This window comes from Patella vulgata, chromosome 7 (assembly GCF_932274485.2).
Source record: "Patella vulgata chromosome 7, xgPatVulg1.2, whole genome shotgun sequence".
NCBI classification, from domain to species: Eukaryota; Metazoa; Mollusca; class Gastropoda; family Patellidae; genus Patella; species Patella vulgata.
Genome location: NC_065885.2, coordinates 25,284,728 through 25,311,962, shown reverse-complemented (window position 1 = coordinate 25,311,962; position 27,235 = coordinate 25,284,728). Strand labels below are relative to the sequence as shown.

Below are 27,235 nucleotides of genomic sequence, written 5' to 3'. Positions count from 1 at the left end.
TCTTTTGCCCTGTAGAAATGAAGTCTTCATTGGCTGCCTGTGAAAGCTTGTATTGACTTTAAAGTGCTATCAAATGTGTATAAAGCTTTGTTCCCTCCTACATGAAACAGTTATTCACATTCTACAAACAGGAAAGACCAAATCTTCGTTCTTCTACATATACTACTTTTTTTTAATCTGTGCCTGCTTATTAGAGACTCTGAGGAAAACTATCTTTCCCTGTTAATGGTGCCCACATGTGGAATAAGCTACCAAGAACAATCTGAGAAAGTTCAACTCTTGTTACATTTAACCTTTCAGATCTAGATTACTAGAATGACCAACACAATATCATCAGTAAGAAAGATTCCAAAGCTAGCGCTGTACACAGAACTTGTAACCAGCAAAATGTTGAAAGGAAAGGGGGGGGGGGGCACAAGACCCCTTGTGTCCAATAATGTAATACTTGTAGTTTCTTGTCAAATGATGAATGTTACCACTGTCTTACTTCCATTCTATTTGCAGCATTATACTTGACATTAAGTAGCTGACAATGTATAAAGTTCTCGCTCGACAATTATGAACCAGTTCCTTACAAACTTTAAAGGGATATGGTCGTGGGGTCCCGAAATACCCCTTGTATACGCACTAGGGTAAATAAATAGATCCATGGAGGCCAACCACATCTAGGTTGGCAAAATGTTTTGCACCATGCACAGTTTTGACTCGAAACTTGGACTAAATTCCCACCCCCCAAAAAATAAATAAAAACACTTACAAAAACAATATAACTCTTGTTATATTCACTGAAGTATTTTCCACATAAAAATAATCCTTTCTTTTACTTTCTTTAGTAATCAAATAATTTAAGCAGTACTGAAATGAAATGAAATGAAATGGGGTTTAATGTCCTACAGTTCTGCTCCTAACCTGGGCTAATGAAGATGGGCATACGCCATACAATGTGCTATGAGGGAAATTTTGCCCGGGCAGCGGCGCTATGGCCTACTCGTATGTCGAATTCCAACTGCCAAGGGATCATTTACATGCACACCAATGTGTACACGGGACCTTGGTTTTCCGTCCCATCCAAACAACTAGACAGCTGTCCTTGTCATACCCTCTATCCTGCATCACTGACAAGGGGGAAACCACGCCGGAAAATCTGAATGAACTTTCTCGGCCAATGCAGGGATCGAACACCCGACCTCCAGGCTAGTGAGCCAGCGTCTTACCCACGTGATTCCCCTTAAGCAGTACTACCAAAAGCAATGAAGTGAATATTCAAGAATAGTGAAGTAGCCAGACAATGAATCAGACCCACATCATATTGAAAGGTGCTTTTCAGAGGCAATAACTTTGCATAAAAGCAATTTATGTGCGACTGGTTTTCTGCTAAGATCTAGCTGAACAACTCTGTATTGAAAAATCCTAAAGTTTCTTCTTGCCCAACACATTTGTATTTCTTAACTGTTTGACTACCACTGCTCTTAATTCCCAATACAGTATAAGTAAAACACAGCTATGTCTTTAAAATCATTGTTTATATCTGTTTATAATCAAAAACAAATTTAATATAATAATAATCACATTCCAATTAAAATATTTAATTTTGTGATATATGTTAATCCATAATTAGATAAATCAGATTAATAAATATTCATTTCACAATATATGTACTTCATTTTATCCTCAAATAAAGACTAATATTTTTACTTTAATAACTATCAAGGAACATAGAATAAACTGAGATCGATGTTTTAAAAGATTTGTACGATATATGCTAAGTATTAGAATTTTCTAATACAAATTTATGAAAAAATTCTAAACCCCTTGTACATTTAGTATTGTGACAAGGGGTGACTGTCATAATATTAAGTCAGTGATTGTTAAAAGTAAAAATATTTGTCTTATTTAAGACAAATGTATAGTGAATACCATATATAACTATTATTAAGTGAGTTTTACGTTATTTTTTTTTTAAAAGTTCAATAAGAGAATAACAAAAGTCTATACTAAGCTAAGTCTATCCACATATCAACTCTCTATAAATATATGTACTATATAAGGGACATTTTCTCTAATAAATAGTTTCATCATCTGGGCTTTTTTAATTTATGCAACTTAAGAATAAAATTAGTAACTACCCATCTTAAATATCTTGGAAAGGAAATTGGGTTTGTCTTAAAATAAAACTGTTGTGGAACTGGGTTGCCATGAAAATAAAATATCAGTAATATTTCTATTACATACTTACCATGGGCCCAGATTTAATGTAGTCTACATCACTTCATGTACTTGAGATGAATAAATGTACAGCTATTTGGTTTCAAATTAGAGAGAGTAATACTTATTTAACAAGCATATTTTTGTATCACAATGGAATTGGTAATTCCCCCAATATTAGTGTTATCCCCAAATTACAACTTTATTAAGATTGATCAAAACATGTACTTAATGGATTTAAATAGTATGATACTAACACTTAGCACATATGTGTACTTAAGAAACAAAATTACATATAACTTAAAGTTTTTATCTTTCACAGTAATAGTAGCCAATGGTACTAAAAATAGCACATGATAAAATGAACATCTGCATGCTCAAAAAACAAAATTACATATCATTTAACGTTTTCTGTCACATAAATATTTTTTATTTAAAATTAAGTACAGTTCTAATTTTATCAATCCATCTTTTTTTTTCACCAAAACCAATTTTTAACAATTTAACTGCTCAAATTTAAGAAAAAATTCAAAGAAATATTCCCGTTTACAGAACAAATATTTATCTATATATAGTGCACCCGTAAAGATCAAAAAGAAAGATAAGTTGCCAGGAAATAAAAACACATGCCCACCACAGCTAAGTCATCAGAACAGTCCACAAAGGTAGTCAAATAATTATTCTTATATAGGTAATGGGAGCATTTACAAGACACTAAAATTGATCAAATTTAACAACCCATGAAATAAATAATCTGAAATCAACAGGCTTCTTTGAAACTGTTTAAATTTAAAGTCAATTGAACAATAAGCATCCAATTGATCACGGGTAATAACTCTGACCATAATTATTTGAAAATGTTGAAAATCGATAGGACTCTTCATCTCATGAACTAAAATTTTATTTGTAGACTCTAGAGCATACGCAATAATTAGTGGATTACAGATAGATTGGGATGACAACAACATACAACCATATTTCAATGTGGACATAATAAACAGAATGACCCAAAGTAATCATTGAGAATTTACAGAAATCTAATTTGTGTTGTTAGCATTGTTATAAAATTGTTTAAATTCTTAAAATCTTCAAGATTTTGACTTTAGGCTAATTGTGTTTAATTTACAGAGTGCACCATATGACAATATGTGTATGTAAATAATATACATACATCACAAAAAATATACAAAGTTAAGAAAACCATATGTATGCTCTACAAGTAATAAAAGCAAGAAAAACATCATTAATATTCTTATATACAATAAATGCCTGCGGTATTGTGAACACTATACCTTTTGACAAATCCTTAAAATAATCCTAGCCAAACCAAACTCCTAGTTCGAAGTAATGGTTCGCTGTACTAAATTTATGTAATGATGTACAAATATGAGCGAAAACATGAATTTATTCTCAAATAAATGAAATGTCTACTAGTGCCATATATTTTTTCCCTAATAGTTGTAAATTTCATTAAAACTTGAATATTGATTCTTCTTAATGAGAATAGTCTTTCCGGTTAAAGAGACATGATGATATGGTTCTTGTACGGATATCCAATGCCTATAATTTTAAGAAACAAGTTCATAGTGATCAGGATCAGAATTTAATAATGTGTTATATTAAGGGTTTTACAACCTCAATACAAGCAAAACATTTCTGCATGAATCAATAACTATGCATGTATCTACAATTTCAGATCAGAGAAATCCAAATTGTTTTGAGTCACAATATTTCAAATATTTTTCATAATATTTAGAGTTATTCATACAATCATCAACAAAAACAAAAAATTACAATCCTTAAGTTCAGGTAATATAAAACGCACATCAAAAACAAATTTACGTGAACTTTGGGTCATTCCAAACAATTTCACAAATGAAGAATTCTTAAAATATATAAATATTGGTCTTACTTTTCTTCTTAATGAATCACTAAAATTATGTGTATACTTTTAAATTCATTCCGACGAATTTTATAGCTTAGAAAGTTACATTTTCTTCAATGAATTGAAACATAAACTGCTAATAAACTCAATCAATCCAGACCTGTACCTTTCAAATTGTTTTCATGTCAGATAATTTAACCTCTAACAGAATAAATAAGAAATTAATATATTAGTTGTACTAGAAATAATGAACTTCTCTAAATAATATAACTACTAAATTAATCTAGGAATGTATTTATAGAGGCAATGTCACTTTCAAAATGTGTAATATCCAATTCTATAATACACAGTGTATCTAAACATATATTTCTATTTTTGGTGAAATCAAACTTGTTCAGTAAATAAAAACCTACTACACAGTTGCTTATTCCTTGGATATTCTTCAAGATTTTGTATATCATATTTTTCGATTATATAATATAAATTTTGAATAAATATGTCGGATATCTCACATCAAATCAGAACTGATATTGATATCTACAGGAGATTATAGTTTCAAGTTAGTCTTTAATGCCTCTTTAATTAGGCCATATAAAAAAGAATTTCTGGTTCTTAGATAATCCTGCATCAGTGAAAATGGGCCGCATGACCTGGGGGTTTTTCTTCAAAAAATCAATAAATAAAAACAGTCCGATTATTTTTCTACCCCAGTTACAGGAAGTAACCCTGATAAATGTTACTAACAAACATAAATACTGGTTAATCATACATTCCTATAAACAACATGAGATAAATGTAGTGCCTTGAAATGTGATGTTTATGAGAAGTCATTTAGCCCATTAGTGATCCTTTGACAAAATAAAAACACTAAAATAAAAACCTCCCGTACACATCAGGTTTTTGGTAAGGATTGTCTGAGAACCAGAACTATTTTTTGCACAGCCTTATATAGTTTTAATTTAGTCTTTAATGCCTCTTTAATTATGTCACTGGGTTAGGATCATCAATTTCATGTTTGACGATCAGTCAATATCAATAACACAAAAATGCCTGTTTGTTGTTTACTAGAACTGAATACAATTCATCAAAGTTTTACACATAAATTCCTGTTCATCTCCACATAAAATCCCTAACTGGCCAGATGAATTAGATAAACATTTTGTTTTGTCTTTTTGAAGGTACATGTTTTACAGGTATAAACAGAATTTGTATGTTTTATTATATCATCTGTACACTGTAGACTTCTAGAATAATAAAATAAAAATAAAAAAAATGACTTTCATACATGATACATGACAGGGATTTTCCTAGTAAATTTATGGTATTGAAAAAAAAATGCTGTAACAGATTGAAAATGATATCAAATATTGCAAGTCTCAATGATAATGAAAAGGCAGGACAAACTTATATTTTAATGCAATGACGATTCTGTAAGGAATAGAACAGTTCTCCTCAATTTGTGCCATAACAACTACAACTGCAAATGGAAAGATAGTAAAACCTATCCCCAAGTTGGATGATCAAAAGGAATTGACCTTATTGATTTCGGTTGATTTTATTTAAAATTAATTTGTTTTGTGAGATTAGTAGGCTATTATTGTTCTACTTGACAAATTGAGTATAACTCATGCCTGGTTTATTTCTTTACAGTTTGGCAAAAAAGAAATTAAAATTAATAAACTGGTCAATTTCTTGTTTTTGGTGCGTAAAGATCAATTGTAAAATGAAACTAACATTAATACAATCTACTTTATAAAACTAAATCAAACAGATCATGCTCTTTTATACATGTAGTATACAAAGTAGGTATACAAGGGGGGGAGGGGAGGAGAAAATTTAGACAAAGATTCAGATTTTATCTGAAGAATAGATAAGATCTTAGAGATTCTGTATTTAAAACTTCCTAGGGTTATTAATAATATCCCTGTCTATGAAACTTTTAACCAATAGCTTTTTAAACACTTGGTCTTACAATCAGTAATAGGTTGATTTATACACTTCACATATTGAGGTAAAATTCGGTTTGTATATCTGTTAATTACCAAAATATCTAGGTTCAGGCTGTGAAAATGAAAATGCTCTCATCATGTGCGACTAGGAAAATCCCTGATTTTGATAACTACTGAGACTATTTACAATGATATAATGTACAATAAGATTAAATGAAAACTAAATGTTAAAGCTCCATATCTTGGGCTTCATCTTCTGAGAAATCACTCATAGAACTTTCACTAGATGATTCTTCTTGTTCACGCAAGGCTGCGGACGTTGCATATTTTTGTACATATTCTACAACAAAGAACAGAGACAAGATTATTAATAAATGTGAGGTTAAGCAAGAATGTTACAGGATATTGTTATGGGATATTTAAGTCAAAGGAGCAGAAACTCTATCAATAGGCGGGCAGTAACCCTGTGAAATAATGATGTTAAATTCAAAAGTGTTCTGTCTTATTACCAACTGAACAAGTTATGGTACAATTTTATTTCAGTAATTCGTTTGTATGTAGTGGACCTGGAGAAAAACAATGAGGTTTGGCAGGGAACCACACGCCTCATGTCTCAATGACAGACCTCATGATCGAAAGTCGGGGTTCCCAAATATGGAGTAGCTTAGAAAATGTTTTCTGTCAGCCATTTTGTGAGAATTATACCGCCCCTTTGTGACTTTGATCAAGTTTTTTGATAAAAGTTTTTTGTAACTGACCTCTGACTTTCTTTTTGTATTCTTCTGGTTTATGTAAATAAAGAGCTGCAGCATCACCATTAAGAGGATCAATTGGATTAGGATAAGTCAATAACTGGGGCAGGAACGATTCAAATATGTTCAATAAATCTACAAAATATAACAATACATATATTTATTTAGGTATGAAGAAGAGCTGAGATGGGATGTGGAAGCAACAGAGTTTAAATTACTATAGTCCCCTTGGTGCAATAAACTTAATGCCGGAATAAGAATAGTATCAGCAAAGAGAATGATTGAGTTGACAAGTAAAATTTGGCCTATTTTGGGGGAAATTTGAATTATTACAATACTATTAAATTTTGTCCAGATTGAATTATAGATTAATAAGATTCACTTACCATATAATGCGGTCCATGCTTGATTGATGACATCTAAACAAACAGTTCCTGAACTGTAATATGTAATATTATTATTACATGTAATGTACATAACATTCATTATGACTGATGAGAGACTCAAATCAAGAGTAATGTTCTTTAATCTTCATCCAAAATACACAACTGACAACTGTACAGTATCATCATTCTCTCTTTAATCTAATAATCAGTACTGTGTGATTTTATGAGAGAGAGAGAGAGAAATGGGGTTTAACGTCCACTCGACACAAACTAGGTCATTTCGGAACTAACATATGGTTTAATTTTATTTCAATAATTTGCTTGCGGGTAGGGGTCTTTAGCAGTGGTAGGAAACCTGAGGAACCGGAGTAAACCCACGAGGTTGGACAGGCGTGTGATTTTATGAGAAATTTCCCTAATTGTTAAAATATAGTAATCTTTTAACATTTACTGATCAAAATACTGGTAGATATTTCTGAATGTTACAATATTAACATAATTAACATACACATATTACATCAAATATTAGATATTGCATCAATATATGATGTTACAAATTATAGATTTATAACTTAGAGTAGGTCTACTTACACTTCATCTATATTTGGATGATAAATTCTATTCATGAATCCTAAAATAGAAAAAAAGAAAACTTGTTTGTTTATTTGTTTGTCTGTTGCCAGGAAACGAAACATACGCCCACAGTAGCTAAGTCATCTGGGCAGTCAACAAGTGTTGTCACATATTTTTTCTTTTGTCAGTAATGAGAACATTTACAACACATGAAGAACTGATTACTAGTAATAACCCATGAAGTAATTATCAGGAAACATTATAATTCGTTTTGATTGTTTGTCTAATAACCTTAAACAATTTATATTAACTTTAGCCTCTAGAGTGCATGAATGAAATGCAGTTTTAGCCTCTAGAGCATCCACAAGATTTCTCAAAGTGATCAAGGTCTTTAACTCTGGCAGTAATTATCTAGAATCGTCACAAATGAATAGTTGAAATAGGCTTCTTCGTCTCATGACCTTAAACAGTGCATATAAATTTAAAGTCAATACGATATAAACTCTAGCATGTCCACAAGATATTTCAAAGTGATCAAGGGCCATAACTCTGGCAGTAATTATCAAAATCATTGAAAATCAATAGGCTTCTGTGTCTCATAACCTAAAACACTGTGTATAAATTTAAAGTCAATTGGATATTAACTTTAGCCTCTAGAGCACCAACAAGATATTTCAAACTAATTAATCTATCAAAAGTTTTCTTCAAATCCCTCCCAAAACATTTGTATTCACGAGGAGATACCCCAAGCTATAAAAAATCTATTTTTAGAAGCCATGTTTCTAACCGAATTTGATTGAGGGAGGGCCCATTTTTTAGATGTATTTGTCATTACTTATTGTCCATTTATCCTACATATTGAGGCCTAAATAAATTCTTGAATTATTTTCTGCAAACTTCTTTTTCCGCTGTTAAATTGCAGAATCTGTTATACATTTACACTCCTCAATGTTCGCAAACCACCTAACGATTCAATCAAGAAATAACAACTGCTCCCTAAGTCAAGCTGACCGACAATTAAGCCGTCAGGATGCCAGTTAATGATACCCTGACATTTTTGCCCAATGCTTGCCCCATGGGTGTTTTTAGGGTAATCCAGTATTTTTCTGGTAAGATTGGGTGTCTATACTTTCCATATATACCAAATTGCCATAGGCCTTACTTTTATTGGAAATAACCACTCGATAAATACTTTCACGAGAATGTATCTTTAAATCTGGTGTAGTATTTAATGAAGAAGATTGTTGACCAATTTTGTCAGGTATGATAAGAATTCCAAATGAAAAACTCCATTTTGTGTCACAGGATGTTTGCGCCCTTGAGACGGGAATAAAGCCAGTTTAAAATAACCTCATAATAAATTTAATAGTGCTATTTATTTAATGATTGTTGCGTTATTATGGATATTATCAAAATGGAGATAAACTCTACCCTTTCAATGCTGGGTAACACAGCCAGTAATACATAATACAATAGAACAAGCGCCAAATATCATGATTCAATTCGGTGTATTGTGGAGAAGGAATCACTACAAAGTAGTACAAACCCATTCATTTGTGCTCGAAAACGATAAGAGAACACTTGACGAAACGTTGTGCTATACATGTATGTGTACAATCAGTAATTGTTTTCCATATATTGTCAAAGCAGTAATTTTATACCATAATTATAAAGAATAATTGACAGGTTGATTATACATGAATTTGTGGCCGTGTAAATCTTAGCTGTACATGTTAACGGTACATGTAACTGTTACAGTGGGATCATGGGGTCCCTGAAAAGGGGTCACATTTTGGTCATTGTCAGTTACACATTTGTGCAATTTGTATGTCGTGAACATGAAATGGGATTTAACGTCCTACTGTTCTGTTTCAACTGTGATAATGAAGTATGATAGATTTATTTGGGACAAACATAACATCATAAATAAAATCATAAAATTATATATAAAAGTGCACAGATACATTGTGGTCTATAACTTAAGTATATTACAACCCAAGAACCAATTTCGCCACCCCTGGCTGCAACCCATTCAGCCCCCCGCCCAACTCTGGGAGCAATATGTTTTTTATAACTTGTACAGAATATTTTCAACCTGCCTTTACAGCTGGCTATCGATATCTAAAAACATATTTTGAACTTTGACTATAAAAACTGTAGATAAAACTCACCAATAGACGGAGATTTGAATGGATACTTTTCTGGCAAATCAACTCTTACTTTCCATACACCACCTTCATATGGAGCTTAAAAAAAGGGATACAATTACCTAAATGTTTATATTTGAAAAGCAATATATTACTGTATTATTTATCTAGTCCCAAGACATTAATCTGTCAATATTTAAAACATACAAAGTTAAATATGCATCATGTAAGATAAAGAGCTGACAGTTCTCGCTATAATAGTTTTAAAAAAAAGATGATGAAAAGGGAATAATTATAGTGAAGTCTCGATTTCCATTGCTACCATAATAAACAAGGTCTCAATTATCCATTTATAAATCAAATTATTAAATGGTGATCATGTTTCAATTCGTTTAAAATCACAAACGTCTGATGGTCTAGGGAGTTGATTATGGGCTTACCATGTGAATAAATGTCTAATCACATAATCTTAATAACATTTGAATCCAGAAGAAAGATCTGCAATAGGCAGAGTTAGATCTTACATACAGTGTAATGCATTTTTAAATGTTCAAATTATTTAGACTATGTATCTCATCTGACCATTTACAAAAATCAAACTATATAGTATATGACCAATTCACAAGGATATGTAATTTCTCATCAAATTTGTCTAACATGTATTAACATATAAAATTTCTCAAAAAATTGTCCATTTATCGTGTCTGTTTCGAAAAGAGAGAGAGGGTTTAACATCAACTCAACACAAACTAAATCATTTCAGGATTGTCATGTCTTCTAGTGACCTTGGCGAAAGAGTAAGACTCACTGCAGATCAGTTTGAATTAATTATGAAATTGAAGTGAAATAGGGTTTAATGTCTTATTGTACTGAACTAACTGGGCTAAGGAAGACAGTGATAAATTATGACTCTAATACAACAAGGATATGAAACTTCTCATAAAAATGTCCATTTATCATGTCATTTCAGATACACCGTAACAGATCACAGCGGTTTTGGAACTAATTATGCACATACTTAGCATCAAAACCATTTTAAAGACAGTGGTGCCAGACAGTCTTCATAAAAAGTAAAATTCAAGTTAAGCCAATAATCAATACATCAATATGTACATGTTCCAAACGAATAAATATAAAACTGATCTATTTCAAGCTGAGCATCATTTGAAAATATATTTCCTCAACAGTCCAAATGGCATTTAGTGATTCAGGGATATCAATTCTGTACAAAGTCTGAATTTCTAAAGGGTTCCTACTTCATACTCAGAGTAGCCGAAAAATGCAAGCAAGTTTCAAAACCCTGACCTTCTGCAAAAATTAGCACCTTAAACATACATTATGCAGGTGCTAAATCTGCCTATTGCAGGTCTTTCTTTAGGCCTGAAATGTTATCTAAATTATTAATTAGACATTAATTAACTTATCCAGGCCATAATCAACTCTCGATGCCATTGCTTGCCTGCAATGTTTACTGGATTTGAATACATTTTGTGATTGGATAATCGAGAACTGTCAGCTCTTTATCTAATCTCCCATAATGCCCCTTTAATTTAAGATGCATTATGTAAGATTTAGATAAAAGCTGGCCGTTCTTGCAATAATAGTTCAACAAGAAGTTGCCATGCAAGATACGTCCACATTTTGCAACAGATGGACAGAGAACAAGTTAAAAAAAGAAGTGATTTTTCGTACAATCAGGGGTCATAATCCAGGGAGTTATGTGTGAATATCTACAGGAACCAAGATCTTCGGGATATAAACATATATTTTAAAGTAGCTAAGTCTCTAACTCAATATCATCCAAAGTCTTCAACATTGAAAACACAAATTATTTGTCAATTTAAATCAACATTGATGATGTGATCTTAACGGGAAAAGATAGACTTCTGATATCCAATATTTAAGACAAAATAAACATTTTACCATTGGTACCATAATGCGTTTCAGGGCCATTTGTAACACGGGACTCGAGGAACGAGGCTAGACATATTCCACAAGTCATGTCAAATGGTGAAGTCATATTCTTATCTGGAGATCATGTGCAATAAATACTATCAGTGTAGACTGGAATAACCAGACACTAGAGACTGCCATTCGATTGAGACTTCTGGCGTATTTCGCCGAACATAACTGATTTGAAATTAGGGTAAAAACTGAAACAATTGAATGTAAATCAGTTTATATACATTCATATTACATTATTTATGTGTGTCAATTTCTAGATCCCAAATATTAGCTACTTAGCTCCTTTAAGATTCATCAAAATCAGATAAAAACTGTGACCTCTAGAAGGTCAACAACCTTGGTTTTACATACTTTTACACTATTTGCGTACAAGGAATGGTCATATTGTTGGACAGTTTCGTTCTAATTTTTACAAAATTTGAACTTAACCATCATTATGGAATAACAGTGATATGTTTAAACGGTTTATAAAATCGAATAAAAATTGTGAGCTCTAGAGGGTCTACAAGCCAAAAACGTGATTTTTTTTTTTATATATATACAATCAGAGGCCATAATCCAGTCAGATATATACGACGAGCTTATGGAACCGAGATCTTTGGGACACAAAAATACTTTATATTTCATCAAAATTGTGACTTCTAGAGGGTCTTGCATACTTAGGCACTATTTTCATGAAATTCTAACTCAACCGTCATTAGGGTGTAACAGTGTCATATTTAAAATCGGATAAAAATTGTGAGCTCTAGAGGTCCACAAGCTAAAAACGTGATTTTTCGTACAATCAGGGGCCATAATCCAGAAAGTTATGGTCCGATATGCACAAATATTGAAAGAAACCAGGAACTTTAGATATAAACATATATTTTAAGTTTCATCAAAATCAGATCAAAATTGTGACCTCTAAAGGGTTCACAATCTTGATATTACATACTTTAACACTATTTGCAAACAAGGAGTGGCCATTCTGTCATATATATATTTGAATGTTTTTTTTAAATCGGATAAAAATTGTGACCATAATCCAGAAAGTTGCGATCCAATGTGCGCAAATATCGAAAGGAACCGAGATCTTTGGGTTATAAACATACATTTTAAGTTTCATCTAAATCAGATAAAAATTGTGACCTCTAGAGAGTCCACAAGCTAAAAACGTGATTTTTCGTACATTCAGGGATCAGGGGTCATAATCCATGAAGTTGTGATCCGATATACATGCCAATATCAAGATCTTTTGGAGATAAACCTATATTTCAAGTTTCGTCAAAATTGGATAAGAATTTTGACCTGTAGAGTGTCCACTAACAAATTTGAGGAGGGACGGACAGACAAAGGCGACGACAATATATGTCCACATGAAAATGTGAGCGTATAAAAAAATTGATAATGAATATGTTCAAAATTTCATTCAAATTCCTTGACAACTGAGACTAAGTCTCGATTATCCATTTTATCATCAATTTTTAAATTTCGTGGGTGTTCTAATCCATCTAAATCTCGAATATCTGATGTTCCAGAGGGTTTATTTTAGGCTTGCCATGTGAATAAATATTAGTTTATATAACATTTAAGGACAAAATAAAGACCTGCAAGTTTGACATGGATGACCTAATTATTTCTTTATAGTAATCATAACATAGTAAGTCTGACCAGGATGACCTAATTATACTGAGAATATATCTTCAATATGACCAAACCAATATGACTGTCTTTATAATAATCATAAATTACAAATCTGAAAAGCATTTAGTCCATTAAGGAATGATTCAAAGAGTATAAGCAAATGATACAGATATCTTACTTATAATTTGGGCAAAACAATAGTAATGAATTCAGTAATTATAGATCCATAAAACTGTGTCTTGGTGTTTAATATTAATAAAACTACTGTAGATTTCTTATTTTTCTATTGAAACAAATGCATATCACTAATGGATAAGCTTACATGTTAAATATAGCAACATATGAGAAAAGTAATAGAATATTAGAAATAGTGGTAGTGAAAATGAGCAACCAAAATGATCTATTGATCTAGAAATTACTGACAACATATAAACATATAGTCTACAATCAATAATAATACTGGTATTATTATTCTATATAATATACCAGTGGTTCTTATTCTTAACCTTGTTATGTGCTTGTACCCCTCAAGCTTTCATAATATTTCCCCGAACCCCTGTCTAAAATGACCTACAGAATTAAAAGAAATTATAATAATTGATATGAAATACAATGTAAGTTTATTTATACAATGCATTGAATACATGCATATATACTGAACACATGTCTTTCAAGTACAACCGTACTTACACTGTACACCGGCAATCAAACATTTTACTAATCTATACAGTACTGATTTATCACATCTTGTATCCCCTTGCGTTGATGCTTCGTACCCACAGGGGGTACATATATCCCCGGTTAAGAACCACTGATATAAAAAGTCAGTATATCAAGTTAGCCTAGTCAATAATACACACTCGAACATGTTATATATCCATATAAATATATCTGTTTCAACTTGATAAAGCATTTTAATTTAGATCCGATCTAATCTATATTCCGATTGTCAGAATAAACAAAGTTTATTTTTTATTCTCTTATCAAATACATTCACATCACACAGAAGTGTGTGACAGTGACAACAACTCTGTGTGAAATACATCTAAATACGTGACTCTGATTTTCATATTTGACAAAATAAAAGCCTAAACACTTTAATTTTTTTTTTTCAAATCTACAGAACTCATTACGACAAACTCAGAATGTACAAGTAACTTTAGTCAAAATGTTAAACAGTATTTTTCAGTTTTCTAGAGTGAAGGCACAGTAACATCCTGACAGCTTAAAATCATCATTATTCAATTATCGCAACAGCTGATCAACATGAACTTGATGAATTGTATGTTACATGTATGTCCAGGTATACGTTTTGGCCGTATCAGCAAGGAATATGATATTAAAGGAAAAATGTGTTGATTAGCAATTATTGAATCAGAAAATTGATCAGCATTTCCTCTTGATTGAATAGTAAATAAGTAACTTTTCACTGTGTTGTATTGAATAATCTATAAAGGCCATAACATCAACCAGTATATAACTAAAGAGTTGTTATTTATTTTTATGCTTTGCAAACGTGGTTCTGAAATTTTGTGTTTATGAATATTATTGGACTATAGAGCAGTCTCGGTAATTCTGATACCAAAGGCCCTACTGAAGTGATTTTCAATACAGACTTGGCATTGTATTTTGCTAATGATCACAGGACTATCAAGATCATAATTAAGCCAATGATCATGATCACTGGCATCATATTTACTTTTCCATTCCTTTACCATCAATATCTAACAGACAATGCCATCTTTAATCAACAGCGTAAATCCAGAGTGTTACAATCATCCAGTAAAATAAACAATCCCTACCTAATGTTGTACAAAAAAGTTGACTCAGTCAATCATTATCTGGACTAAGACTAGTAATTATTTCCCCTTATTTCATGATGGACGAATGTAGTGCGAGTTATAAATAGACAATTTTTCCCTTAATTTTTTTCTCCCCTCTTCCTGCATTTTTGGGTTGACTTTTTGGTCTAGAATTGGAGAAAAGGGATCAAATTTGCAATTTCATAGCAGTTTTGGGTAATACTGATGATATTACAGCGGAGGGATAGGGGGTGTAAAGTGTCTTTCTGCAGAGCAGTCATTGTGTCGGAAGTGAGATTTTCACCCCAGTCAACTTCAAATCCGTGTAGCAAAAAATCTAAATGGTCAACCCCCTACAAAATTATGATGAGGAGATTGCCAAATGTTGTCCCCATTGTGCCTATAAAGATTGGAACCAACGGAATGTTGAGAAAAAAGCTACAGCCTGTGATGTTACAGCCATTTAACATTGAAGTCAATGGGCAAATAATTGCTAGTCTGAGTCCTGATGAGGTAAAGAAACATGGCCGACTCAGGATGTTGATATTTTTTCAAGGGCTTATTTCCTGAAATTTTGAATGGAAAGTGTCAGAAATAGTAAGAATACTGCTTTTTTATTGCCCAGCAGTAAGTTTTTTGACTATTTGGTATCAAAATAGCCATGATTGGGGGTATCCGTTGGTTGAGTGTGAATTTTGGGTTGTAAATGTGTAACATTTTCTTCACAATGATATCAAAACATGGTTAGGTCTAAATATTAAGGCCAACTCAACTCCAGATTTGGTCTAAAGTCACGAGATGTAAACAAGGCTGACCCTAACCCTAACCCAAGACCCAGTCCTTACCCTAACCCTAACCCACAATCTTGTCAAGAAGCATGTAGCCTAGGCCTAAGCCAAGACCTAGTTCTGACCCTAGCCCAAACCCACAATTGTGTAAAAAAATCATGTGCCCTAACCCTATTTACATGTTGTGACCTTGAACCAAGTCTGCAGTTGGCCTTAACATTTAGACCTAACATGTTTTTGACATCATACAATGAAATGTTAACATGTACACTCCAAAATTCACACCTGTGTGACTTTTGACCAAACATGCAGTTGGCCTTAATATTTAGACCGAACCTCAAAACATGGCATCTACCTTTGAGATTGGCTTAGACTTATGTGACACTCAAGGTTTACTTTTTTACTGATTGTTAACTGGTTTCTTTTTGGAGGGCCAGTGACGGGCTGTTCGCGAGAAATAAAGAGGTTTATTTCTATTTCCAGTTGAAACCATATTTTTTTCTTATTTTCTCACTGTTTTTTATTGCATATTTATCCCCAGCCTCCTATCATTTCAGGTGCCAGGGCAATGTTTCATAGAGTGGAATGATTGACCTCAACACAAGTATTAAAAAAAAAGAAGCAAAACAGGTGAGATAAATGTGCATTTCATACACTTTAAGAAGTAAATCCAACCTCATCCCCACTTCTGCTCACTAATAGTAATGGGCTGGAAATTTGGTACTGCACAGGCCTGTCTTCTCCCCTTGACATTTAACTGAATGACAGAATTCCACATTTTGACCATTTTCTGGATGTCAATGACCATTTCCCTGGATAGTATTCGCCCCAGAATTCTCATTCTCATCCAAATTTAACATTTCAGGTCTACATCTCAAAACCTGATCTCTTCCTGGACTGGCTTTAGGAGAACGATGATGCATATCAATTTCATCCCTGATCTCTATGACACCTGTGGTGGAAGTGGAGGGCAAATCGTAATCAGTTTGGGACCTCTGTAAACTTTGCTTTTTGGTGATGACTTAATTTCCGAGCTTGAAAAGGACGCTTGTGTGTTTATCATGGCCTCTCATATTGGAAGATAACATTAATGGCTTGTGTGTTGATCGACGGTTGTGCATATCTCTTGGTCAGGAAAGTTGTAGGCACCATCGCCATTGTAAATCATTTGACAGGCTCGAGTGAACGGGGCGACCTATGATTGGTCAGCAATGTATCAGATTCCATACCGGGGGGGTGGGGATGAAAAAACTGTTGTAGTGTTACATAATCAGATTATTTCAACTTACTTATCCTGTGGAAATACAGCTATATAGGAGATATTTTGAAATTCATAGGCACTGCATGTTTCAACATTTTAGATTTGACCACAATTTGGCACTTAAAACTATGTTAACAGAGAAAAACTGTGTGGTTTTCGATGAAAGTGTTAAAAGTCTAATATTGCATCATGATTACTGTTTTAAAGTATTTTCGTGTTTGATTTATATTGAATTCATCTCATCTTTTTGAAGAATGCATTTATGTTCAAAAATAAAAATGTTCTGTGGAATTCAAAATTCATGTGCTTTTAAATTATCAGATTCCAAACTGGGGGGTAGGGATGAAAAAGCTGTTGTAGTGTTACATAATCAGATTATTTCAACTTACTTATCCTATGGAAATACAGCTATATAGGAGATATTTTAAAATTCATAGGCACTGCATGTTTCAACATTTTAGATTTGACCACAATTTGGCACTTGAAACTACGTTAACAGAGAAAAACTGTGTGGTTTTCGATGAAAGTGTTAAAAAGTCTAATATTGCATCATGATTACTGTTTTAAAGTATTTTCGTGTTTGATTTATATTGAATTTATCTCATCTTTTTACAGAATGCATTTATGTTCAAAAATAAAAATGTTCTGTTTAATTCAAAATTCATGTGCTTTTAAATTTCTGTCTGAAATTCCGCAGTTTTCTGATGCATTATAGTGTTTGCAGAATGCCGCACAGCTCATCTGAAAATGCATAGATTTTCATATTCTTTGGTCAGGGAATTGCATATATGTTTGTTTATTAGATAACAACAAATTTGTTTAAACTGCAGAAACATGTGAGGTATATAGGACTAAGACTAGTAATTATTTCCCCTTATTTCATGATGGACGAATGTAGTGCGAGTTATAAATAGACAATTTTTCCCTTAATTTTTTTCTCCCCTCTTCCTGCATTTTTGGGTTGACTTTTTGGTCTAGAATTGGAGAAAAGGGATCAAATTTGCAATTTCATAGCAGTTTTGGGTAATACTGATGATATTACAGCGGAGGGATAGGGGGTGTAAAGTGTCTTTCTGCAGAGCAGTCATTGTGTCGGAAGTGAGATTTTCACCCCAGTCAACTTCAAATCCGTGTAGCAAAAAATCTAAATGGTCAACCCCCTACAAAATTATGATGAGGAGATTGCCAAATGTTGTCCCCATTGTGCCTATAAAGATTGGAACCAACGGAATGTTGAGAAAAAAGCTACAGCCTGTGATGTTACAGCCATTTAACATTGAAGTCAATGGGCAAATAATTGCTAGTCTGAGTCCTGATCTATAACATTAGAAGAGTTGCACCCCTTTCATAAATGTTTAACTAGACGCCGTGGAACCATATATTGCACAGTTCTATGACAACACGGTAAATCACGTTTGTTAAACATTTTTTCACACCCTGTTTTTGAATAAGAAACTTGGTTTATAAATAACATTAAATTTGATAAATTTCTGCTAATCAAATAAATATTTGATTTGCACTTATGTTATTTTTGTTTAGCAAACTGCGATATGATACCGCTTGTCATATTTCCTGCATGACAGACACACCTCCAATTTAATCAATAGGTTAGATACAGGATGGTTTATTCTCTTAAAGATACATAATGGGGGATTCGACAATGGGTTGGAAGTTCTCACTATAATAGTTAAAAACTAAATGATAATGTAAAGGCAATTTACTGAAAATTTCATTCAAATTGATCCACTATGAACCGAGAACTAAGAGATTGAAATTTCCGTCTAGCCTCGATCATCATTACTAAAGTCAGTACGATAAAAAGCATTGTCTCGATTTAGGAGATAAACACCGACTGTTTAGAATTTAGAGGACTGTTATTGTCCATTTGATACCGCTTAAATCATTAGAGGCCGCGATCGCGTAGCCATCGAGCGCCTCTAATGAAAAATTTAAAGCGGAAATTGCAAATTTTCTAAGAAAGTCAAAATGTAATTATTTCTATGTCTTTTGCTCAATAGGTTGTCAACTCACAATTATACAATCATAGGTGTCATTCTCACACTTACAACTCATTTACACAGGAAATAATAACACAATTACCTCCCAATTACCTCCCTTGTTTTCTATTCTCCACCATGGAGTAGCTTTTTTCAACGTTTGAAAATGAAGAGGAAAATGATATTTTTGAGAAATTTCTCAGCTGGCAATAGTGAATTATAGGATTAATAGGATTATTCTTTAACAAGGTAGGACTGTTTATGGATACCATCTATTTTCAGGCTTTATTTTAATAAATTTTAAAAATATAACTTAAAAATTTGCAATTTCCGCTTTAAGCAGTATCAAATGGACAATAACAGTCCGATAAATTCTAAACAGGAGGTGTTTATCGATATTGTAGCCAAAAATAATTAAAATTGGAATTCTTTCTTTCGCGATAGTTGACGGTCATTTTTTGGTTTTAATGACGTAAATACCAAGGAAAACAATTTTGACGTAATGATAATATCTGTGACGTAATAAGGTAAACACTCATTTCCATTCTATTTGGTTCACTAAGTGACTGGTTAATTGTGTCTGTTTGGAAACTGAGGTCACTCTGCGGTAATTTTAAAGATCGAAACAGAAATCATATGTGTATTTAATGTACTTTTTAAATGATTTTGAACTCCAGCATTGACTAGGTCCAAAATAAATTGCATAATGTTTGATAAATGTCCATACACTTGTGTGACCGTGTAGATATATGCTGTGTAGCGTACACATGTGGTTGCTATGCTTGTTTACATTGTCATTTCGACGCTGTGAATGTAATTTTTTTTCTTCGCAAAAAACCCTGGCCTGTGTTTGTATGAAAATTAGTCTCTGTCCTATTCATATGATTATGAGTACCAGCCCGACTTTTATATTTTTTTTAAATATATTACGGTCCATACAGAGTTTAATAGATTGTAGTATTTTTATTCACTTGTTGAAAATCTTTGATTTTGACCAGTCTGATTATGATAGAATGACCATAGCAACCATTATTGTCAGACCAGCCTTGAAATTAAATTTACTTATTATCTTTCAAATACACTCACTAACTTTGTTTTTTTGTGCGTTTCAGTTGTGTGTTTCAATAAGTCAATGATTGAATTTAATTGTTGATGACATACAAGAAAAAATTCATGAAGATTTCCTAGAATAAAGTTTTGAGGTGTAGAATTTTCGGCCACTGCAAACAGAGTCTAGTACCCAGAAAATATTCATTCGCAGTGAAATTTAGAGGACTGTTATACTCATTCGATGCCACTTTTCGACCAATCAGAATCCAAGAAATTTCCATTTTGGGCTACAATATCCATTTAATCGTTAAATCGTGAAGGAAAGTTATGCAGTAAATTGGCTCATAATCCACTAAAGATTGTAGGCTAGCGATGCCATCTAGAGTTGATTATAGTCTGGATAGGTTAATTAATGTCTGATTAATAATTTAGATAACATTTCAGGCCTAAAGAAATACCTACAATAGACAGATTTAGATCTTGCATAATGTATGTTTAAATAAATGAAATGGGGCTTAACATCCTACTATTCTGCTCCGATTGGCCTACTGAAGACGGGCATATGCCATATCAAATTCGAACTGACAAGACTTCATTCATGTACACACCAATTTGTACATGGGACCACAGTTTTCTGTCCCATCCAAATGACTATAAGTTGTCCTTTGCTAGGTCCTCTGTCCTGCTCCACTGACAAGAGAGAACAACGCCGGAAAATCCTAATTACCTAACTTTTTCAGCCAACATAGGGATCAAATACGGGACCTACAGGTTAGCGAGCCAATGTCTTACTCACTGAGCCACTGCGACTCCCCAAATGAAATAACACCACATGTCGGTATATTGTGTACACTGCGATAATTTGTCAGATACATGTACAGTATGATTTCTTTTGTTTTCTCTTATAAAATAAATCAACATTGCATGAAAGTACATATGTGCAGGAAATCAACAATAACTGGTGTCCAGTACCAGTATAAAATAAATATAAACAAATGAAAATGAAAGTAATGATGCCTCATTTGCATTTTTAGCTAAAATATCAAATTTCTCACAGCTTAATTCACTCTAGTATGTATATGATTGATTATTTAACATTTAACCATACATTATGCCAAAGTTAAATCTGCCTATTGCAGGTCTTTCTTTAGGCCTGAAATGCTATCTAAATTATTAATTAGACATTTATTAAAGATGGGTTCCCGCGTACAAACTCGGTGATTTAATGGTATATATGGACCAAAAACATATTCAAACTAATTAATTTGTCATAATTATGCTTCAAATCCTTCTCAAACATTGTAATTGCGAAGGAATGCTCTGCTATTAAAATTCGATCAAACCAGGTCATGTTTACGTCACGTCTTGGGAGTCAGAGGAGAATTCATTGCATACATAAGATGATGTTGTCTTTAATCGCTTACTATTTATTACAATTATTGAATCCTAATTAAATTCTCGAATTATCCACTACCAGCATCTTTTTTCGTCATTTTTATCTCAGAAAGTATTGTACATTTAACTCTTCATAAAGTTTATCTATTGTACATCAAGCGCTCAATGTTCGCTTGTGACCTTTGAAACTTTCAAATTATTCATTTTACATTATCTATTTTCGAACTATTTTAGCAAGAATAGCTAGCTCTTTATCTAAATCTTACATAATGTATTTTTAATAAAGAATTCAAAATGAAAATACCAATGCTAGTTCATTTCCCGGTATGGATTCACTCGGATATAAAAAAAAAACAGGCCTACAAATAAATTTTGTGGACAACAAAATGGCGGAAAGGCTTATTACCTAGCGATCAGCATAGATGATGAAATTTCAATTCCATACATCTCGGTAAATACTGAATGGAATTGGAACTATTTTTGGACTAATATCATATTCCTATTAGAGATTCATCTTTCACAACATTGTAGTTTACAAGTGATGAAATGACGCATAAAGACTTTAAGACATGTATATGGTTCAAAACGAGAAAAATAGGGCCAGGCAATGAAACATACACACACAAAGGCCTACAAATAAATTTTGTGGACAACAAAATGGCGGAAAGGCTTATTACCTAGCGATCAGCATAGATGATGAAATTTCAATTCCATACATCTCGGTAAATACTGAATGGAATTGGAACTATTTTTGGACTAATATCATATTCCTATTAGAGATTCATCTTTCACAACATTGTAGTTTACAAGTGATGAAATGACGCATAAAGACTTTAAGACATGTATATGGTTCCAAACGAGAAAAATAGGGCCAGGCAATGAAACATACACACACAAAGGAGCTAATTTCTATCAATGGGTTCTATAAAGGTATCAAGTTGTGAGGTATCAAAAATAGTTCATAAACTGATGACATTTGCTGTTAGAAGATTCAAAAGGTTCAAAAAGTGGACACTAAGCAACAACTTTTTTTTAATAAATAAATACACGTAAGTAATCATAGTGTTCAGATTCTATATACAAAGTAAGCAAAGGCATTAACTCAAGTAATTAATGGAATTTGTTGAAATTCCATAAGATTCACAAATCTAAACAATGTGTACCATTATCAGACACATTATAAGACGATGACTTTTGTAACAAGATCATTTATAATATTCTACAAAGTAAGCAGGGTTAATAACTCCAGCAGTGATTACTAAATGATTTTGAAATTCGATAGGCTGTCAGCTCACTATTCTAAACATTGCATATATATTTCAGTCAGACTCAGATCAGATGTTCACAATACTCCACATTCCACAAAGCAATTATTTTAAAATATCATTGGCATCTTTTCTTGCTAGAGCATTCACAAAAGGATCAAGTGCAATAACTATGCAAGTTATTAGAAATGGCTGAAATTTTTTTGTCTCACTGATGTAAATAATGACAATAAATATTGAATCAGATCGAATGAAAAATGTATTCTATAGAGTGTTCAGATTTACTGACAAACAGGGGTAATGGCAATATAACCACATTTCAATGCGAACATATAATAAACTTTTTTTTACATACATGTATGTATATGTTTCCAGATTGTTAACAAGTCTGTCTTAACTAGTCAATAAGGAAAATATTCCATTTTGCATGTTAATGTCTGTATATCTATCTAGTCTTACAAAATTCCTGGATATTTTTCCTTATTGATTCATGTCAGTGACATCACAAGTTCATCACAGACAAATCAAGGATGTTGAGAGGATATCCATTTGGTCTGGTGAACAATACATTATCATTGTTAAATGAGTTTTGTAGTCCAAAAGGCTGTAAAAAGAATAAAGATTAATGGTGATATTGATTGATATACTTACTGCCAGCTGGTCCATAAAACTTGACAGAAAATTCATTCAATCCACTGAGTATTGTCACTTCATGACTACTTTCAATACTTATTACAGGTTAAAGAAAATAATTAACATAAATAAAGATAAAATATCAGGCAATGAAACTTATGCTCCAACAGCTATATGTAGTCCTAGCAATCCACAAAGGTTGTTGCATTGTGAATCTTTAGGTACCAAAAACTGCCAGTAAATAAAAAGATAAATCTTTATACAATGTACTGTAAAATATAAATGTTGTGTTGATAAAAAATTCTATGACATAATAAATGGGCAATAACTAAGAAAGAATTGTGCATTTACCTAAGCTGACAAAGTGCTCAAGTGTCATAACTCTAGCAGCTGTAATTGTTGAAATTCAAGTCTTCTTCATTTCACTGATCTGAACAAGATTTTAAAAAGTTTGCCAGATTAATAACTCTAGAAGTAGTTTAAATCGAAATTGTTGAAATTTGATTGAGGGCAATAACTTTGGAAGTTGTAATCATAAATCAATAGGATTCTTTGTTTCACTACTAAAGTGGTAAATGTAGTCTGAATACTATACTCAATAAACTGTAGAGAATGCATGGACAGACATGGGCAACAAAATGTGCAGAACAGGATTCAAGAAGTGTCCGAAGTGTTGCCTTGTTTAAAATAACCAATGTTCTGTGTTCACATGACATTAAACTCCATATCTTTCCTTCCATTCCGTGCCATCAATATAAGTTACCGCTCCATGGATGCTTGGTGGAAACACAAATTCAAACACTTTTAAAGTGGCGGTATATAAACTTACATAACAAAATCTCAAAGATTAATTTGCTTAAATTGTTTAAGGAAGGGGAATTATTTTTGTACTAGTATTAGTACCGGTAATAGATCTTGACCGTCTTTTGTGTTTGAAACCAAATTTCTTGGTTTTTCATCGGATCCTACATGTATTCAGACGACACATTTAATAGGCCATGATTACCATTATCATCCTAGATTGAACTGTATAAATTATATGAACATTATACTAGCTGGTCTACTTTACATTGGTACCGGTGTGAGATAGTTCCTGGTGTGTGATTAAGGTTTAGCGCATGCGCAGTTGTAGGAGTCAGATCACACCGTTATGGACGCGGTGTGCATTGACTCGCCATGATATGATTTCCCCTAAGATTTTCTTACTGTCAAATCGGTTTCTACACTATTATCTACCAATATTTACAGTATTACTGCCTGGAGAGGGCGTCGAGTTTCTATTGTTTGTTTATTTCGATAACTGAAATACAACTTGACGATCTTTAGGCGAATATTTAATATAAAATAATTGTCCCTTGTATAAATGCTGAGTATGCATTGTGCAATTCGCATGCATGTTTGAACCCCAATTTACAAGGAGTATTTATTACCACTTTCTTTACTTTGTATGGAATGGGGTGACAAATATTCATGTTCAAGAAATGGGTGTTGTCAGATTTGTGGCTTTGTGTCGCTAAGTATATCTTTTCACAAAACTGCTGAAGTCGAATCTCTCTTTCACTTGTAATATCTGCCATGATGATCGATCATTTGGTACTACTTGTCTACTACAAATGCGATAGTCAATGGAAAATGAGAGATTAAGCAATTCCATTCATTTATACCTGTGATAAATGAAGCCACGGGAATATCGAAGGCCTTAATCTTTGGAGGTGAATTAATTGACAATTTCAAGCCAATCATCAATTTGTATTGTTTCCACTGATCGTACGTGCAGCCTAACGCCTAATCACTAAAAAAAACAACAGCAACAAATCACGAACGATAAAAGTACCAATTTCAAGTCAATCAACTTAGATCCGTTGATCGTGTAACTACTGATCACTAAATTTAAACAACAGCGAATCACGATAACAAGTATGTTTATTAATGACAAAACTCTAACCAAATACGTAATACTTTTTCCTGAACTGATCAGTGATCAGGAACCATCTCACAATGCCGGAAGTAGGTATAGCTGCGTTGTTAATGCAAACAACAGTTTCGGACATGTGCAAGTGCCCAGGAGCAAACACACACAGGAATCAATTCAAACTTTCACACCGGTATTATGGTAGGCTACATGTATTGGTTTATAATAATGTAAATGCAATCAAAATGAGTAACTGAGCTTTTAAATTTTCTACATATATCTGGTCTTAATGATGTCATTTTCTAAAAAAATTCTGAAAGACCATCTGGTGAAGATTGATAGTGGGGGGTGTGGGGTGCACTAAGTTAAATATAATATAAATACAAACTTCTACTTTTTTTTATCATTGTAACCTTTTTTAGTGGATCCATAAAACAAAATGCTAATACCTTTGTCTGATCTGAAATTGGCCTAAATCCACTTCTACTTTTATACAAAAAAGCCATCATTTTGTCCTTTGCTTTTTAATTTGTTAAAAGTAGGCTATATATCCAATATGAAAGCCTAAATAAAAGCTAGTGCTCTAATGATGGCACTCATGACATAAACAAAAGATTCTTGTTATTATTTCAATGGCTATTTATGTTATTTTTCTGCTAAATATGTTGCCTATTCACATTTCTATAGCCCACATTACTTTAGTTGGGTCAGATCTATTTTTATCTCTTTGGCTGAAAAATAAAATGTCAGTCAGTAGTGATGTTCTTCTCACAAGGAAATGGGTGGACAAGTCAAACACTAACCATTTTAATCAGGTTATGACCCTTAGAGTAAGAATTTGGGGATACTAAATCAATAAAATTTAATCTTAATAAGTTTGTGGATAAAAAAAAAAACGACCTTCCAAAATATCTTCAATTGACCCCTTTACCTAATTATTCTGACAGCTAAGCAATAGAGAATACCAATGAATCCATCTGGCACTAGATACACGCCAAAATCCTATTGCAGAAATGTCACACCTATTCGCGAATGAAGTTCTAAGATTCCATATGCATTGAATAATCATGCAAACCACGTACAACTAATCGAATATGCATGTTTATAACGATGACGAAACCCAATTGTTAACAGGTTATTGCAATCAATTTATGACCAAATATGTCAAAATTTGGTTGTCTACATGGAATAAATTAACTCGTCTATCACATTCATACCTAGCAAGGATACAGTTTCAGTATATCAGTGTCTGTTCGTCTCTTTCCAGGGCTGGGAGACGACATTATGGCTATAATCTAAGATGATACCTCACAGATACTTCGCTTCCAAAACAACAACAGCTATGGCGGAGTGAATATCTGCGATAGCCATATATGACGTAAAGTCACGTGACACCCTTTGACCACGCCTTCCTACGGATAATAAACAGAAATCTTTCAACAAAATTATTTTTTCTTACGTAATCCGTTATCATAATCGTAAAATAAGCTGTAACTACTCAATGATAATGTAATCAAGTGTTATAAAGGTTTAGCTTTTCAAGCTAAACTAAGATTGAGGTCAAAGGTCAAATACTGATTGACAACTTGGAAACACATCGACAACACTGGTCAGCTGTTTGATGTAAACAAACCCACATGATCAGTA

The 27,235-nt window shown here is 32.7% G+C and overlaps 1 protein-coding gene and 1 long non-coding RNA gene across 3 annotated transcripts; one reads left to right on the top strand and one right to left on the bottom strand.

Annotated features, from left to right (window-relative positions):
* Positions 1–1,504: 1,504 nt before the first annotated feature.
* On the bottom strand, positions 1,505–26,978 carry LOC126826984 (ubiquitin-conjugating enzyme E2 H). Its single transcript, XM_050556137.2, has 7 exons — positions 26,819–26,978; positions 23,695–23,771; positions 9,922–9,996; positions 7,769–7,808; positions 7,178–7,230; positions 6,798–6,926; positions 1,505–6,379 (listed from the first exon to the last, which is right to left on the bottom strand). The coding sequence occupies exons 1-7, from the start codon at positions 26,869–26,871 to the stop codon at positions 6,267–6,269; spliced, it is 540 nt and encodes a 179-aa protein (XP_050412094.1). The 5' UTR covers positions 26,872–26,978; the 3' UTR covers positions 1,505–6,266.
* On the top strand, positions 15,805–18,019 carry LOC126826985 (uncharacterized). 2 transcript variants are annotated; one of them, XR_007682513.2, is made up of 3 exons: positions 15,805–15,884; positions 16,633–16,705; positions 16,941–18,019. It is a non-coding gene; the product is annotated as an uncharacterized LOC126826985 (long non-coding RNA). The 2 variants fall into 2 exon arrangements; XR_007682512.2 differs by having other exon boundaries at positions 15,811–15,914.
* Positions 26,979–27,235: the final 257 nt, after the last annotated feature.

What these genes read in the sequence shown, in the direction of transcription:
- LOC126826984 (XM_050556137.2), bottom strand. Translation starts at nt 26,871, where the DNA reads ATGTCGTCTCCCAGCCCTGGAAAGAGACGAACAGACACTGATATACTG. An exon ending in GTTTTATGGACCAGCTGGCA is followed by an intron (nt 9,997 to 23,694) that starts GTAAGTATATCA and finishes CCTTTTTTTAAG; the next exon opens with CTCCATATGAAGGTGGTGTA. An exon ending in CATCCAAATATAGATGAAGT is followed by an intron (nt 7,231 to 7,768) that starts GTAAGTAGACCT and finishes TACATATTACAG; the next exon opens with TTCAGGAACTGTTTGTTTAG.